Source organism: Salmo trutta, chromosome 36, assembly GCF_901001165.1.
Source record: "Salmo trutta chromosome 36, fSalTru1.1, whole genome shotgun sequence".
Taxonomy (NCBI): Eukaryota; Metazoa; Chordata; class Actinopteri; order Salmoniformes; family Salmonidae; genus Salmo; species Salmo trutta.
In genome coordinates this window covers 37,798,162-37,813,964 of record NC_042992.1, presented here as the reverse complement: position 1 = coordinate 37,813,964, position 15,803 = coordinate 37,798,162, and the positions used below count along the sequence as shown (strand labels likewise).

Sequence of the window (15,803 nt, the reverse complement as noted above, 5' to 3'; positions counted from 1 at the left end):
ATATGCAGGAGGGGGTCAATGTATCAGGGGTCCATGTGAAAAAGTGCTAGTAAAGCAAGTAAAGAAGTTATGTAATGTTGTCATACATTTGCTGACATCAATCATTTGATCAATCATTTGTGTGTTATGGTAAATGGCACAGTGAAGTGTGTAAAATCTTCAAGAATGTTGCAGAATTGTAAGTAAAGAGGTGTTAAGTTCATATGTTTTGTTGTTGTTGTAACTTCTTTTGAAATCATTGCCATCTATTTTGGAGCGTGTCATTTCAAGTTTTGCCTTGCTATAAGTTTTGTGGCCATAATAACATGTTTCAAGACCAGTGAGCCCCATGCCCAGAAGTTCAGAAGTAGCCTAGAGAAGAAGAAAAAAATAGTCCTGCCCTTTCTGAAGATTTCCTGTTTCATGAAAAGTGCATACATACTGTCTGACTCATATACGGCAAGTTCTGCCTGTACTATTTACTTTTCTAACCGGAGGCTGTTTGAGAGACGCATGAGAGCAACAGGCAGACCGAAGAAAACCCGAAGAACGTCTCGAATTAAAGTCTGGATATTTACTATTATCAAGGCTTCAGTAAATGAAGAGGAGTTTATAGTCCGTTTCTAAATGGAGCAACTTCGTTTTTCCGCTTTCTGGTGGGGAACGATAATGTTTGGTAGTATTCTGTTAGAACAGAAAAGTGAGTTATATGTTTATTTATAGTAACCTATGAATGTTGGTGGTTTGTTAGTGTTGTCGAGGTAATCAAGTAATTATTGAAACATTTATGAGGTTTTTTGTAACGAACATTGACACATGTTTCTGGTTCCCCAAATTACAACTTCTAAATTGTCATTCAGGTTTTTGTAGCATGTTGTCAAACATAATCCAGCCATAAAACTATACATTTTGGTGGAAGGCAAGATGTTTAGCTCATTTGAGCTACATCTCACAAATATATTGGCTGGTGTTATTGCGAATTTGTATGCATAGCAGTATTTAATGTACGCAAATGATGCAGTCAGTGTTGTTCAATATCAGGAATTCAGGAACAGTGGTACATTTACACCCAAATCCTCATTTTATACTAAAGCGGGGATGGAATGTATGAGCATAATGTCTATGTTCAGTAATTCAAATAAGCACTAGTATTTCCAAGAGGAACTCACATCAGAAAAGCATTTGAGTGTGTAGCATGACGTTTCTGTAAAGAGGAAGTAGCTACAGGATATGTTGTCTTTTGAAGTGTTAGGAGTAATTATATCATCAGAAAAAGTCCTCTCAAAGTGTATGTCATTTCCGCCCAAGGAGGCTAGTTAAATAAAGGTAAAAAAAATATATATATATAATAATAAAAATGGTGACATGTAATCAGACATAGGAAATAAAACAGGTAAATAGGGTTCTGAGGCGTCTCGTTCAGTGGTCAGTAATGGCAAGGCAAAAATAGTCTCAACGGCTTTGCTGCACAATTTTTTACACAAGTTATAATAAGCGTTACTGTAAAAAACAAAATCAACCAATGAAATATTGTAGCTCCCATAACACTCAATAATTACTGAACCAATCCAAATCGATTCCAATCGTTGTCTGGTTGATGTTCTATGGTGTGATCACCGCTATGCTTTTACAGATGTTCCACTACAATAGTAAAGTTACCCTCACCCCGGAGTATAAATGTACAGCAATGGTCACTTATCATTTGGCACACTCTTATGCAGACATTCTGTCTCAAACACATACATAGTTCTAAACATAATAAAACATGCTCAAGTCAATTGTACTGTATCATCCAGAAAGCCATATGTATTGATGAGCTTTAACGTTACAATTCTGATAACATGGTAAAACAAAACCCCTGCCATCAATGACAGTCTTCAATGCTTCACATTGAATCTTTCACTCAAACACACACACACACACACCAACACAACACAATATAATGTAATTATATATAGACAGTTCGTACAATTTATTACCAATATTGTCACAAATCCCACCGAAGGTGGCTCCCCTGCCTGCTCGGGCGGCGCTCGGCGGTTGTCGTCACCGGCCTACTAGCCGCCGCTGATCCCTTTTTCCTTTTCGTTTGGTATGTCTTATTGTTTGCACCTGTTCCTCATTTGGGTCTTTTGATTTTGGTTATTTAAGCCTGGTTAGCCCGCCCAGGTTTGTGCGGGATTATTTAGCGTCAGGTTGTGTTTTGTATTTGGATGTGCTGGCGATCTATGACTGTTATATTTTATGCATGCTGTGCACCTGTTCTGGGCACTTTGCATTTTTTCCACGCCGGTTGTGTTGGCGTCGATCGTGTTGTGTTTTATTTAATAAACACAACGTTCCTTACCTCTGCTCTCTGCGCCTGACTCCTACCACCACTCCTAGCAACTACTGACAAATATTAACTTTTCTCATTACAGCCCCCGTTTATCCCTGTCTTACACTGTCGTGAGTGGCATGTTAACGGCAGATCGGTATCTCAATGCATTCTTACTATATATACTATACATTTTGCAGTGTGCAGACCTCCACAATCAACCTGATACCCCAAATAAACAACTACGTGCATGGTTGTTGGGCACTCCTCCTCCTGGCGTGTCTTCATCTTTTTCTTCAGATACTGTTTCAGTTCGTCCTTCTAATGGCACATGTTCAAAGTGGATGGCCCTTGATAATGTCTCTCACCTGAGCCGCCACTGTCCTTTACAGTCCATTATGTCTTGTCCATTTTCCTACCAGTACACCAGCAGCATGAAAGAAGTTTTGACGGGATCTCTCTCCATGCTCACTCAACGTGGACTCATGTTGCACTCGGTAGGAGTGGTGCAGGACCATACTGAACGCAATTGTCAGATTTCTAAAACAAATGTCAAAGAGAATAAGAATGCACTGTTTAAACCATTTCCCCAAAAATTTGCCCTATCATCTTGGCGATCTCACTACAAAGTTACAAGGCCAATCCTTAGGCAGACATCCTGACCCTACAGCACACCCAATCTGATGAGATTTGTTATGGAAGCAAGACAACAACAAACAAACAAAACAACAACATCAATACACTTCTTCATATTAAACTCGAGGTAGGAAAAACGTTTCTTCCTTTTATAGCCAGACATGTGAAGAAAGACATTAGCATATTTACCAAGGGCCCCAGGGGACCGGTAATTAAAAACAAAAACACTGCCTGTTAAATAAAAAATAAACGAATTAGAATAACAAATCAAATTATAAGTACAACTCTTCATAACTCCATAAAGAAATAATTGTATCCCATAAGGTAATGGTAAAATAGACTAGAGACAGGTGTCCCTCATTCAGGGACAGTGCTCTCTCTCTCTCTCCTTCTCGTGGTCGGAATCACACATAGGACTATTGCTAAAATATACATTTCTTCCTAATTATTAGTGTTTACTTAACCCATTTAAATCTCACCCAATGTGATCAGGCCTCACCAGGAAGCCAGAACAGAGGTTATAGGTCAGTCAGCCTTATTAAGTATTTTCTTTCTTTTTTCTTTCCCTGTTCTTAAAAAACAATTTAAAACATTTCAAATACTTCCATCATTCCGCTTACCTGGTTTACAACCAAATGAAAAAAGACCCCACACAATAAATCAAACACGGTATTAACACCACTAACAAATATTCATAAACGGTGTATGTGTGTGTGTGTGTGTGTGTGTGTGTGTGTGTGTGTGTGTGTGTGTGTGTGTGTGTGTGTGTGTGTGTTGTGTGTGTGTGTTGTGTGTGTGTGTGTGTGTGTGTGTGTGTGTGTGTGTGTGTGTGTGTGTGTGTGTGTGTGTGTTAACAAACCAATAGCCAGGCCTTACTTATTTGGGAGCTCCCTCTTCGGCCAGATCTGATACCTTTATATTTTTATAAAAATTTAGAATTTCAATAACTGCACTCCCAAGGCAACAACCTCGGGAAACATTTAAAAGGGAGAAGAAATAAACATTTCCTTAGTTTTCACTTTGCTAAATCTTAATCAGTACCAAACAATTCAAATTAGAAATTCTTACTTTCCAATTAACTTGCCATTTCCTTTGTTACCTTCAATCAATCAATCAATCAATCAATCAAATGTATTTAATAAGCCCTTCTTACATTAGCTGATTTCACAAAGTGCTGTACAGAAACCAAGCCTAAAACCCCAAATAGTGTAGAAGCACGGTGGCTAGGAAAAACTTCCTAGAAAGGCCAGAACCTAGGAAGAAAACTAGAGAGGAACCAGGCTATGGGGGGGGGGGGGGGTGGCCAGACCTCTTCTGGCTGTGCCGGGTGGAGATTACAACAGAACATGGCCAAGATGCTCAAATGTTCATAGATTACCAGCAGGGTGAGATATTAATAGTCACAGTGGTTGTAGAATGCAACAGGTCAGCACCTCAGGAGTAAATGTCAGTTGGCTTTTCATAGCCGATCATTCAGAGTATCTCTACCGCACCTGCTGTCTCCAGAGAGTTGAAAACAGCAGGTCTGGGACAAGGTAGCACGTCCGGTGAACAGGTCAGGGCAGGCAGAACAGTTGAAACTGGAGCAGCAGCACAACGAGGTGGACTGGGGACAACAAGGAGTCATCAGGCCAGGTAGTCCTGAGGCATGATCCTAGGGCTCAGGTCCTCCGGGATTTGTTTTGGTTCTAGTCAAGATTCTAGCAGCCATGTTTAGCACAAACTGAAGTTTATTTAGTGCTAGCCAACATACGCTTCTGTTACTGTTTAGTGTCTATCTGTCACTTTATCCATACCTATATGTACATATTTACCTCAATTACCTCGTGTCCCTGCACATTACCTCGGTACTGGTATCCTGTGTATATAGCCAAATTATCGTTACCCATTGTGTATTTATTCCTTGTGTTATTATTTTACTATTTATTTTAAAACTTTTCTACTATTTCTCTTTTTTTCAGGCCAGGTAGTCCTGAGTAGAGGTCGACCGATTATGATTTTTCAATGCCGGTACCAATACCGATTATTGGAGGGCCAAAAACCCGATACCGATTAGTCGGCCGATTTTTATATATATATTTTTAATAATGACAATTACAACAATACTGAATGAACAATGAACATTTTTATTTTAACTTAATGTAATACATAAATAAAATCTATTTAGTCTCAAATAAATAAATCATGAAACATGTTCAATTTGGTTTAAATAATGCAAAAACACAGTTCTGGAGAAGAAAGTACAAGTACAAAATGTGTCATGTAAAAAAGCTAACGTTTAAGTTCCTTGCTCAGAACATGAGAACATATGAAAGCTGGTGGTTCAATATTCCCAGTTCTTCAATATTCCCAGTTAAGAAGTTTTAGGTTGTAGTTATTATAGGAATTATGACGCGACGACTATTTCTCCCTATACCATTTGTATTTCATATACAGTTGAAGTCAGAAGTTTACATACTTAGGTTGGAGTCATTAAAACTCATTTTTCAACCACTTAACAAACTATAGTTTTGGCAAGTCGGTTAGGACATCTACTTTGTGCATGACACAAGTCGTTTTTCCAACAATTGTTTACAGACAGATTATTTCACTTATAATTCACTGTATCACAATTCCAGTGGGTCAGAAGTTTACATACATTAAGTTGACTGTGCCTTTAAACAGCTTGGAACATTCCAGAAGATGATGTCATCGCTTTAGAAGCTTCTGATAGCCTAATTGACATCATTTGAGTCAATTGGAGGTGTACCTGTGGATGTATTTCAAGGCCTACCTTCAAACTCAGTGCCTCTTTGCTTGACATCATCGGAAAATCAAAATAAATCAGCCAAGACCTCAGAAAAAGAATTGCCCTCCACAAGTCTGGTTCATCCTTGGGAGCAATTTCCAAACACCTGAAGGTACCACATTCATCTGTACAAAAAATAGTACGCAAGTATAAACACCATGGAACCACGCAGCCGTCATTCCGCTCAGGAAGGACATGGGTTCTGTCTCCTAGAGATGAACGTACTTTGGTGCGAAAAGTGCAATATATCCCAGAAGGACATTGTGAAGATGCTGGAGGAGACAGGTACAAACGTATCTATACCCACAGTAAAATGAGTCCTATATCGACATAACCTGAAAGGTCGCTTAGAAAGAAAGCAGCCATTTCTCCGCCATAAAAAAAGCCAGGCTACGGTTTGCAACTTCACGTGGGGACAAAGACTTTTTGGAGAAATGTCCTCTGGTTCCACATAACAAAAATAGAACTGTTTGGCCATAATGACCATGATTATGTTTTTAGGAAAAAAGCGGAGGCTTGCAAGCCGAAGAACCCCATCCCAACCGTGAAGCATTGGGGTGGCAGCATCATGTTGTGGGTGTGCTTTGCTGCAGGAGGGACTGGTGCACTTCCCAAAATAGATGGCATCATGAGGAAGAAAAATTATTTGGATATATTGAAGCAACATCTCAAGACATCAGTCAGGAAGTCAAAGTTCGGTCGCAAGTGGGTCTTCTAAATGGACAATGACCCCAAGCATACTTCCAAAGTTGTGGCAAAATGGCTTAAGTACAATAACATCAAGGTATTGGAGTGGCCATCACAAAGCCCTGACCTCAATCCCATAGAAAATTTGTGGGCAGAACTGAAAAAGCGTGTGCGAGCAAGGAGGCCAACAAACCTGATTCAGTTACACCAGCTCTGTCAGGAGGAATAGGCCAAAATTCACCCAACATATTGTGGAAAGCTTGTGGAAGGCTACCCGAAACGTTTGACCCAAGTTAAAAAATGTAAAGGCAATGCTACCAGATACTAATTGAGTTTATGTAAACTTCTGACCCACTGGGATTGTGATGAATGAATAAAAGCTGAAATAAATTATTCTCTCTACTATTATTCTGACATTTCACATTCTGCTAGGATTTTGCTAGGATTAAATGACAGGAATTGTGAAAAACTGAGTTTAAATGTATTTGGCTAGGGTGTATGTAAACTTCCGACTTCAACTGTACCTTTGAATATTGGATGTTCTTATAGGCACTTTAGAATTGCCATTCTAATCTCAGGATTTGATAGGCTTGAAGTCATAAACAGCGCTGTGCTTCAAGCATTTCTAAGAGCTGCTGGCAAAACGCAGTAACGTGCTGTTTGAATGAATGTTTACGAGCCTGCTGCTCCGTACCACCGCTCAGTCAGACTGCTCTATCAAATATCAAATCATAGACTTAATTATAATATAATAAACACAGAAATACGAGCCTTTGGTCATTAATATGGTCAAATCCGGAAACCATCATTTCGAAAACAAAACGTTTATTCTTACAGTGAAATACAGAGCCGTTCCGTAATTTATCGAACGGGTGGCAACCCTAAGTCTAAATATTGCTGTTACATTGCACAACCTTCAATGTTATGTCATAATTATATAAAATTATGGTAATTAGTTCACAGTTTGCAATGACCCAGGTGGCCCAAACTGTTGCATATACCCTGACTCTGCTTGCACTGAACGCAAGAGAAGTGACACAATTTCCCTAGTTAATATTGCCTGCAAACATTAATTTATTTTAACTAAATATGCAGGTTTAAAAAAAATATACTTCTGTGTATTAATTTTAAGAAAGGCATTGACGTTTATGGTTAGGTACATTTTTCGCGAATGCACTTTTGTTAAATCATCACCTGTTTGGTGAAGTTGAAGTAGGCTGTGATTCGATGATAAATTAACAGGCACCGCATTGATTATATGGAACGCAGGACAAGCTAGTTAACCTAGCAATATCATCAACCATGTGTAGTTAACTAGTGATTATGTGAAGATTGGTTGTTTATAATAAGATAATTTTAATGCTAGCTAGCATCTTACCTTGGCTCCTTGCAGCCACAAGGTCCTTTTGATGCTGCACTCGCATAACAGGTGGTCAGCCTGCCACGCAATTTCCTCGTGGATTGCATTGTAATCGGCCATAATCGGCGTCAAAAAAGGAAGATTACCGATTGTTATACACAGCGGTTGCATCCAGGGGTAGTCTATATATAATTCTTAAAATAATTGTTATATATTTTGTCAACGTTTATGATGAGTATTTTTGTAAATTGATGTGCACATTCAGCGGGCGTTTTGGTGGGAATACATTTTCTGAACATCACGCGCCAATGTAAAATGCTGTTGTTGGATATAAATATGAACTTTATCGAACAAAACATACATGTATTGTGTAACATAATGTCCTACGAGTGTCATCTGATGAAGATCGTCAAAGGTTAGTGCTTCATTTAGCTGTGTTTTGGGTTTTATTGACACATGTCCTTGCTTGGAAAATGGCTGTGTGATTATTGTTGTCTATGTACTCTCCTAACATAATCTAATGGACGGTAGCGTCCCACCTAGCCCATAGAAGTTAAACAGTAAAACACGGGATATCAGGACTAATTATGTAATTTTCCACGACAATACATGGTACCGAAGGGAACATTCCTTTTGTCTGTTTAACATATTCTTTTCAAAGTAAAATTGTCAAGTCTCACAATAATGATACATTCCTTCACGTAGTCTGGACTGAGATGTGAGGTTAATGTTTCACTGTATTCACTGATGTTCAACAGGCCATACTCCTCCAGTGTAGGAAAGGTTCATATTAATATGTAATATATTAGTTGGGAACGTTCGCCTTTCTGATGTTTGCAGCCTTTTGTTTGTCTGTGTAATTGGAGGGAAATGTCAGCTTCTTAAGTCGAGAAAAGTTATCATCTTCTCTGGGTCAATACAGTTTAGGCCCATTTAAGAAAGGAAATAATGACCGTGGTTCAATCCAAAACATTTAAAGGTAATTTCCATTTGAGCTAACATCTGCAGCGTTTACCTCGAATGCGATCTCCGGGAACACGGTAACATTGCCTTTAAAAGCTGTATTCGAGTGCGATCAAATTGAATCTCGGTCAAAGATTTTATCTTATGTTTTAGACCCTCAACGTTTCCTGTACTAATTTGTAATAGTGAAGTAAAGAGCTGCAGTGAAGAGTGAACATATTTGATGACACATGAGTAACCTAAATGGACAAACTATTGACTGCTTTAAGTAACGATATCTCTTTATAAACGATCAATGTAATGTCTTTCCCCCTATCTCTTTGTGTGTCCACCTCAGTGGCCTCATCAATGACTATGCTGAAGCTGAAGCGTCTGTGTAAGTTCTGTGACGTTGAGTCTACCAGCTGTACGGGCACAGGGAGCTGTATGACCGACTGTAGCATCACATCCATCTGCCCCCATCCAGAGGACGGGTGTGTCAGCATTTGGTGAGTGACTACAGCACCCCTCAACATCTCTCACTGGGAGTTGGAATGACCTTTAAACTTGACCTTAGGAGAGCATGCTGGGTAGTGGGTACAATGATACACTATGACCATGGTAGTGTGTGACAGAGCAGAAATGAATAATCTTGCTTGGTGATTTGTCATTTAAATTCGACATTTGAAGAAGGTTTAGCTAAGTAGCTAAACCCAAAAGTGCCCCACCCACTAATCCCACTAAAGAAAGTGGAGAACTAGATTTGGCCTCCTGTTCGAAGCTGAAGGCAATGCCACATTATCTCATTACATTTATAGCATTCAGAGCTGAAGTCAGCTGAACTCCTAATGCCATGTTCACAGCAACACCTCTTAAAAGGGTTTCACTACATAAGCTCCACACCACCCAGCAGGAGACCTAAGTATCCCATTTGTAGGTCCATTTGTGCACCTTCAGATTTATTCACTGCACGTGTACGGTGGTATTTTGTAACTGGGTGATACATTCTGTACAACCTAACCTGACCTCTGTATCAAATCATTACCATAGTTTCCCTTTTATTACTGTATTTATCACTAGCTTAAATGTTCTCTCTATTTAATAAAAATGAATTGAAGTGGAACTAACTACTCCTGTTGTCTTGTTTCCAGGAGGAAGAAAGACGACAATGTCACCATAGACACGATATGCCACAACCCAGCCCATAAGCTGCATGGTCTGGTGTTGGAGGACTATAACAACAGCAAGTGTGAGATGAGGGAGAGGAACGACATGGGCTCCCAGGTCTTCATCTGCTCCTGGTCCAAGGATGAGTGCAACGACCACCTTTTCTTCCCCCCCTGTGAGTCCCTATGTAGTGCTATATCACCTGCTATGTAGTGCAATGTCACCTGTTATGTCATCCTCAAGGTTGCCTTTTGTAGGCATTATGATTGGTCATGCGAGTGCAACAACCGTGTCTTCTTCACCTTCATGGGGCGGCAGGTAGCCTAGTGGTTAAAGTGTTGGACCAGTAACCGAAAGGTTTCTAGATCGTATCCCCAAGCTGACAAGGTAAAAATCTGCTTTACAGCGAAAGCAAAACATTAGATTATGTTAGCAGAGTACATAGACCAAAATAACCACAGCCATTTTCCAAGCAAGCATATATGTCAATAAAACCCAAAACACAGCTAAATGAAGCACTAACCTTTGATGATCTTCATCAGATGACACTCCTAGGACATTATGTTATACAATACATGTATGTTTTGTTCAATCAAGTTCATATTTATATCCAAAAACAGATTTTTACATTGGCGCATGATGTTCAGAAAATGTATTCCCACCAAAAACTTCCGGTGAATTTACAAAAATACTCATCATAAACGTTGACAAAATACATAACAATTATTTTAAGAATTATAGATACAGAACTCCGTTATAAAATCAGATTTTAAAATAGCTTTTCGGCGAAAGCACATTTTTCAATATTCTGAGTACATAGCTCGCCATCATCTTCGTCAGAATGCACTCCCAGGACTGCTACTTCCACAAGAAATGTTGTTTTTGTTTGAAATAATCCATAGTTATGTCCAAATACCTCCGTTTTGTTCGTGCGTTCAGGTCACTATCCAAAGGGTAACGCGCGAGCGCAATTCGAGACGCAAAAAGTCAAAATGTTCCATTACCGTACTTAGAAGCATGTCAAACGCTGTTTAAAATCAATTTTTATGGTATTTTTAACGTAAAATTGCGATAATATTCCAACCGGACAATAGTGTATTCATTCAAGGAGGAAAAGAAAAAACAGCATGCTCGCGGGAACGCTCATATCCAATCTCTTTGTCCTCAGGCAGACCACTCAGTAACTGAGCTCCTATACTCTGCCCAGAGACAGGAGAAGGCTCAATCCACTTTCTGAAGGCTTTAGACAGCCAATGGAAGCCTTAGAAAGTGCAACGTAACAGCACAGATTCAGTAGTTTCGAAAGGGACTAGAAAGAAGAACTACATTTCTCAGATCCTTCACTTCCTGGTTGAATTTTTCTCAGGTTTTTTCCTGCCATATGAGTTCTGTTATACTCACAGACAGCATTCAAACAGTTTTAGAAACTTCAGAGTGTTTTCTATCCAAATCTACTAATGCATATTCTCGTTTCTGGGCAAGAGTAGTAAATCGGGTATGTTTTTTCATCCGGCCGTGAAAATACTGCCCCCTATCCATATCAGGTTAACCCCGGTGTCCTGGCTAAATTCCCAATCTGGCCCTCATACCATCATGGCCACCTAACCATCCTCAGCTTACAATTGGCTCATTCATCTCCCTCCTCTCCCCTGAAACTATTCCCCAGGTTGTTGCTGTAAATGAGAATCTGTTCTCAGTAAAATAACGGTAAAATAAATAAATAAAACAAGGCAGTTAACCCACTGTTCCTAGGCTGTCATTGTAAATAAGAATTTGTTATTAACTGACTTGCCTAGTTAAAAAAATAAAACCCTATGTGATGCTGTCATGACTGATTGTGTTTTATAGGCTAGCTGTTACAATTGATCATATAGTTTACTAACACTTTTGAAGTAACTCACACATGTTCTTCTACCATATGTTGTAATAAACGCTTATGCAATTCCTTATTAGGTTGTCATGTAAGGTGTCACACATGAATGCTAACATTTGCTTACTGTTGTACACCCTCCAAATATATATATATATATATATTTTGTACCTTTATTTAACTAGGCAAGTCAGTTAAAAACAAATTCTTATTTTCAATGACGGCCTAGGAACAGTGGGTTAACTGCCTTGTTCAGTGGCAGAACGACAGATTTTTAGCTTGTCAGCTCGGAGATTCGATCTTGCAATCTTTGGGTACAAGATTGCAAACAGGTTATACATCGTAGAGGCATTTTAGCTGTAGTGTTTCGTTATAATCTTGGTCCTAGAATCAAATCTATTTTCTTAGTTCAAGTAAAGTAACACAGGATGGTCAAAATGCTTCTTGACGGTGTCATAAAGTGTATTTTCTTAGTCCAAGTAAAGTAACACAGGATGGTCAAAATGCTTCTTGACGGTGTCATAAAGTGTATTTTCTTAGTCTAAGTAAAGTGACAAAGGATGGTCATAATGCTTCATGACAGTGTCATAAAGTGTATTTTCTACAAGTTATTTAAAATATGATTAAAAAAACATGACTGGCAGTGAAAAAACTAATTTCAATAAATGTCATAACCAGCCATATAATAACACAATATATGTCACAACAGGTGTAAATATATGGGTCATGACAGTGTAATGACCATATATGACAGGTTATGACAAGTTATGTCATCTGTTATGACATATTATAGCCTGGTTCTGACCATGTCATAACGTGTTATGACACTGGGTGTCAAGTAAAGTGTTACCCATATTGTTATCTGTTGCTATATTTGCATAGCTTAATCACATATGCATTTTGCTTTCTACCGATGTTTAATAATTGTATATTCATATTGCAATTTATTCATATTATAGGATTTGATAACCTAATTATGCTTTCATGTAATATCATGATTATTATTATTTACTATTTATCTGTCTCCCTGCAGAAAAAAAACATATATACAAACCATGTTACCCACCGGCTGGCCAGTCCTTAACCAAAGCCAATCAAGACAAGAATCACAGACTAATGTCAACTCAACTGTCAATCATATCAACTGTACTGTGATTCCATCTGAACAACTTAGCATGGCATGTACCATCATCTGAATATAAAGACTAAGGTCAGATGCATTCGCATGATGGATGACTGGTGGATTGCGTTGAGCCGTGAAGTGAAATTTTGTTCAAGTTTGCTAACATTGGCAGTCATTGTATTGTTTTTCCATTCATGTGAAATATAATGCCATATTTTCATTCATTTGGAAGACTACTAATATAATAAATACCTTACAGATCTTTGAACTGTCTTACTTTGTAGATATTGAAAATGTGAAAGACCTGTTAATGTTTTGTTGTCATTTGATCAGTTGCAAAGAAAAGAGAAAGCATTTCAAGCTTCAAAACATGTCTTGAAAAAGTAATTTTGTATTCAATAATTATTATCCTGGACAAATTTATGAAATAGTATTTTCACAAAACGATATTTTCTCTTGTTCTTTGTTTGAGCATTATACTGAGCATTGGACCTATTGGAATTACCAATGAGGAGTTAATTAGTAATTACAGTATTTGGAAACTCCAGAAGAAGGGTTCTAATTCTGCACTAGACAAGACTCGAAACACCATCATCGTGTTTGGGAGCTTTAGAGAGTGTAAACAACACCAAAAGAGAAGGGATCTAATTCTGCACTATACAGGACTCAAAACACCATAATAGTGTTTTCAACATTTTCTGGGTTAGTGCTCCAAGTCTCTGGCAAGGTGATGCACAACTCTTGATTAAGTGGCGTTACAACATACCATGTCATGTTTCAGTACACCTTAAAGAGAAATTGTAAAAAATGTCAATGTCATATTCATCATCTCCAGCACCACCCAAACATCAACATATGTGAAAATTGTGTTTGTATGTTTTGTAGTAAAAAAGATAGAGGAAGATATGTGTTTCCAAGACATCATCAGTATGCATCGTGTGATTTTAACCAAATATGAGTAGGCATTGCCTACTAATTGCCTCCTAATTGTCTATTAATTGGTTGATGATGTCATTGGAAACACTTAACTTCCTCTATCTGTTTTACTACAAAACATACAAAAACACCATTTTCACATATGTTGATGTTGGGGTGGTGCTGGAGATGATGAATGAGGTGAACATTTTGAAATGTCCCTTTAAATCTGTCCCAATACCCTCACACCCACGTGTTTCAAAACTCCAGCAAAGTTAAGGTTCTCTCTCCTTTAAGTTGGTGGCAACTCAGTTGCCACTAGTTTTAGTGTTTCAAAGCACTTCATTTTAACAGTGTAGTTTGTCTAAGGGGCAAACCTCCAGAGGGTTAGTCATTCTCACTCCGATATCATATTAACATTGCCAAAGTCGTTACAACATGTATCGATTTGCAGAAAATTTGCTTTAAAACTGGAAACATTTCTCTCCACCCAATGGCATAAAGGGTTAATTGCAGGAAATGTGCTGTAAAACTGCACATTTCTTCTCTATGCCCATTGCAAAATGAGAATAATTGCAGTAAATGTGTTATGAAATTGCAAACTTTTCTCTCCGTCCATGGCAAAATGTGGAGATTTGCAGGAAATTAACATTAAAAATGTAATTTTTCTCTCCCCGTCAAGAGGTGGCCACTGAAATGTTTTGGAAATCTAGCTTAGGGCACCCAAAAGGCTAGAGCTGGCCCTGTGCTGTGCTGCGTGCATGTGTAGTGTATGTGTAAGTGTGTGTCTGTGTGTGTGTGTGTGTGTTTGTCAGATTTTTAACACAGTATACACGCTCATACACATGCACACATATGCATGCACGTGTAACGACGCGGCTTACGCACCTGCCCATAGGTGCGCCATATCCAGCCCTCAGAGAGTTGTAGATACTCGCGCAGTTTACCCGCGCTTCATTGGTCTATTTTGTTTGACGGCCCTCCGATCTATATTTGTTAGTTGACTCTCCGACCAGCAACCGTTTTTTTTACGTTGCACAATTGGCCCAGCATCGTCCGGGTTTGGCCGGGGTAGGCCGTCATTGTAAATAAGAATTTGTTCTTAACTGACTTGCCTAGTTAAATAAAGTTTTAATTAAAAATTTAAATAAATAAAAATTCACGCATGTTCACACACACAAACGCACACAGACAAAAACACACACTCACCACAAAACGTAAAGGTTTGCACACAATGAACAAATCATATTTTATACAGAAAATCTCATCAATGGGAAAATAACTATTATGAATGTATTATGTGGTTAGAGCGTTGGGCTAGTAACTGAAAGGTCGCAAGTTCGAATCCCCAAGCTGACAAGGTACAAATCTGTCGTTCTGCCCCTGAGCAAGGCAGTTAACCCACTGTTCCTAGGCCGTCATTGAAAATAAGAATTTGTTCTTAACTGACTTGCCAAGTTAAATAAAGGTAAAATAAAATGAAAATAAAATGTGAGTTTTATTGCATTGCAATGAAAGGCAGCAATACCTTATTGTGTAGAGAGGTAGAGACGACATCTGTAGAGAGTTCACAAGGTCAGGTCTGAAGCCTGACATCATGGCTTGAGTATTCCAAGCGAAAACATATGCTGGTGAAGCCCAGCAATAAACCATTAATTTATGGGTGTTAACAGTGGACTTAACCCCTGAGCGCCACCCATCAAACCAACACAGAGGAACATCAAGGAGCACTCACCCAGGCCACTCACCACCTCTACTGCCCCCCCTCTGATGAATAATAGCTTTCCTCAGGAAGAGAGATATGCAGGAGGGGGACAATGTATCAGGGGTCCATGTGGAAAAGTGCTAGTAAAGCAAGTAAAGAAGTTATGTAATGTTGTCATACATTTGCTGACATCAATCATTTGATCAATCATTTGTGTGTTATGGTAAATGGCACAGTGAAGTGTGTAAAAACGTCAAGAATGTTGCAGAATTGTAAGTAGAGAGGTGTTAAGTTCATATGTTTTGTTTGGATGT

At 38.7% G+C, this 15,803-nt stretch overlaps 1 protein-coding gene across 3 annotated transcripts; it reads left to right on the top strand.

Annotated features, from left to right (window-relative positions):
• Positions 1-241: 241 nt before the first annotated feature.
• LOC115176038 (TGF-beta receptor type-2-like) lies at positions 242-13,137 on the top strand. Of its 3 annotated transcripts, none has more exons than XM_029735775.1 (4): positions 242-635; positions 9,068-9,218; positions 9,861-10,051; positions 12,780-13,137. In XM_029735775.1, coding segments are annotated over exons 2-4 (333 nt in total). In that variant the 5' UTR covers positions 242-635; positions 9,068-9,078; the 3' UTR covers positions 12,782-13,137. The 3 variants fall into 3 exon arrangements, with proteins under 3 accessions (XP_029591635.1, XP_029591633.1, XP_029591634.1); XM_029735773.1 differs by having other exon boundaries at positions 243-679; XM_029735774.1 differs by lacking the exon at positions 242-635 and adding an exon at positions 8,595-8,746.
• The last annotated feature ends 2,666 nt before the right edge of the window (positions 13,138-15,803 follow it).

Coding starts and splice junctions, on each gene's coding strand:
- LOC115176038 (XM_029735773.1), top strand. CDS start 607: ATGGAGCAACTTCGTTTTTCCGCTTTCTGGTGGGGAACGATAATGTTT. Junction 680..9,067: donor TATTCTGTTAGAACAGAAAA/GTGAGTTATATG, acceptor TGTCCACCTCAG/TGGCCTCATCAATGACTATG. Junction 9,219..9,860: donor GACGGGTGTGTCAGCATTTG/GTGAGTGACTAC, acceptor TCTTGTTTCCAG/GAGGAAGAAAGACGACAATG.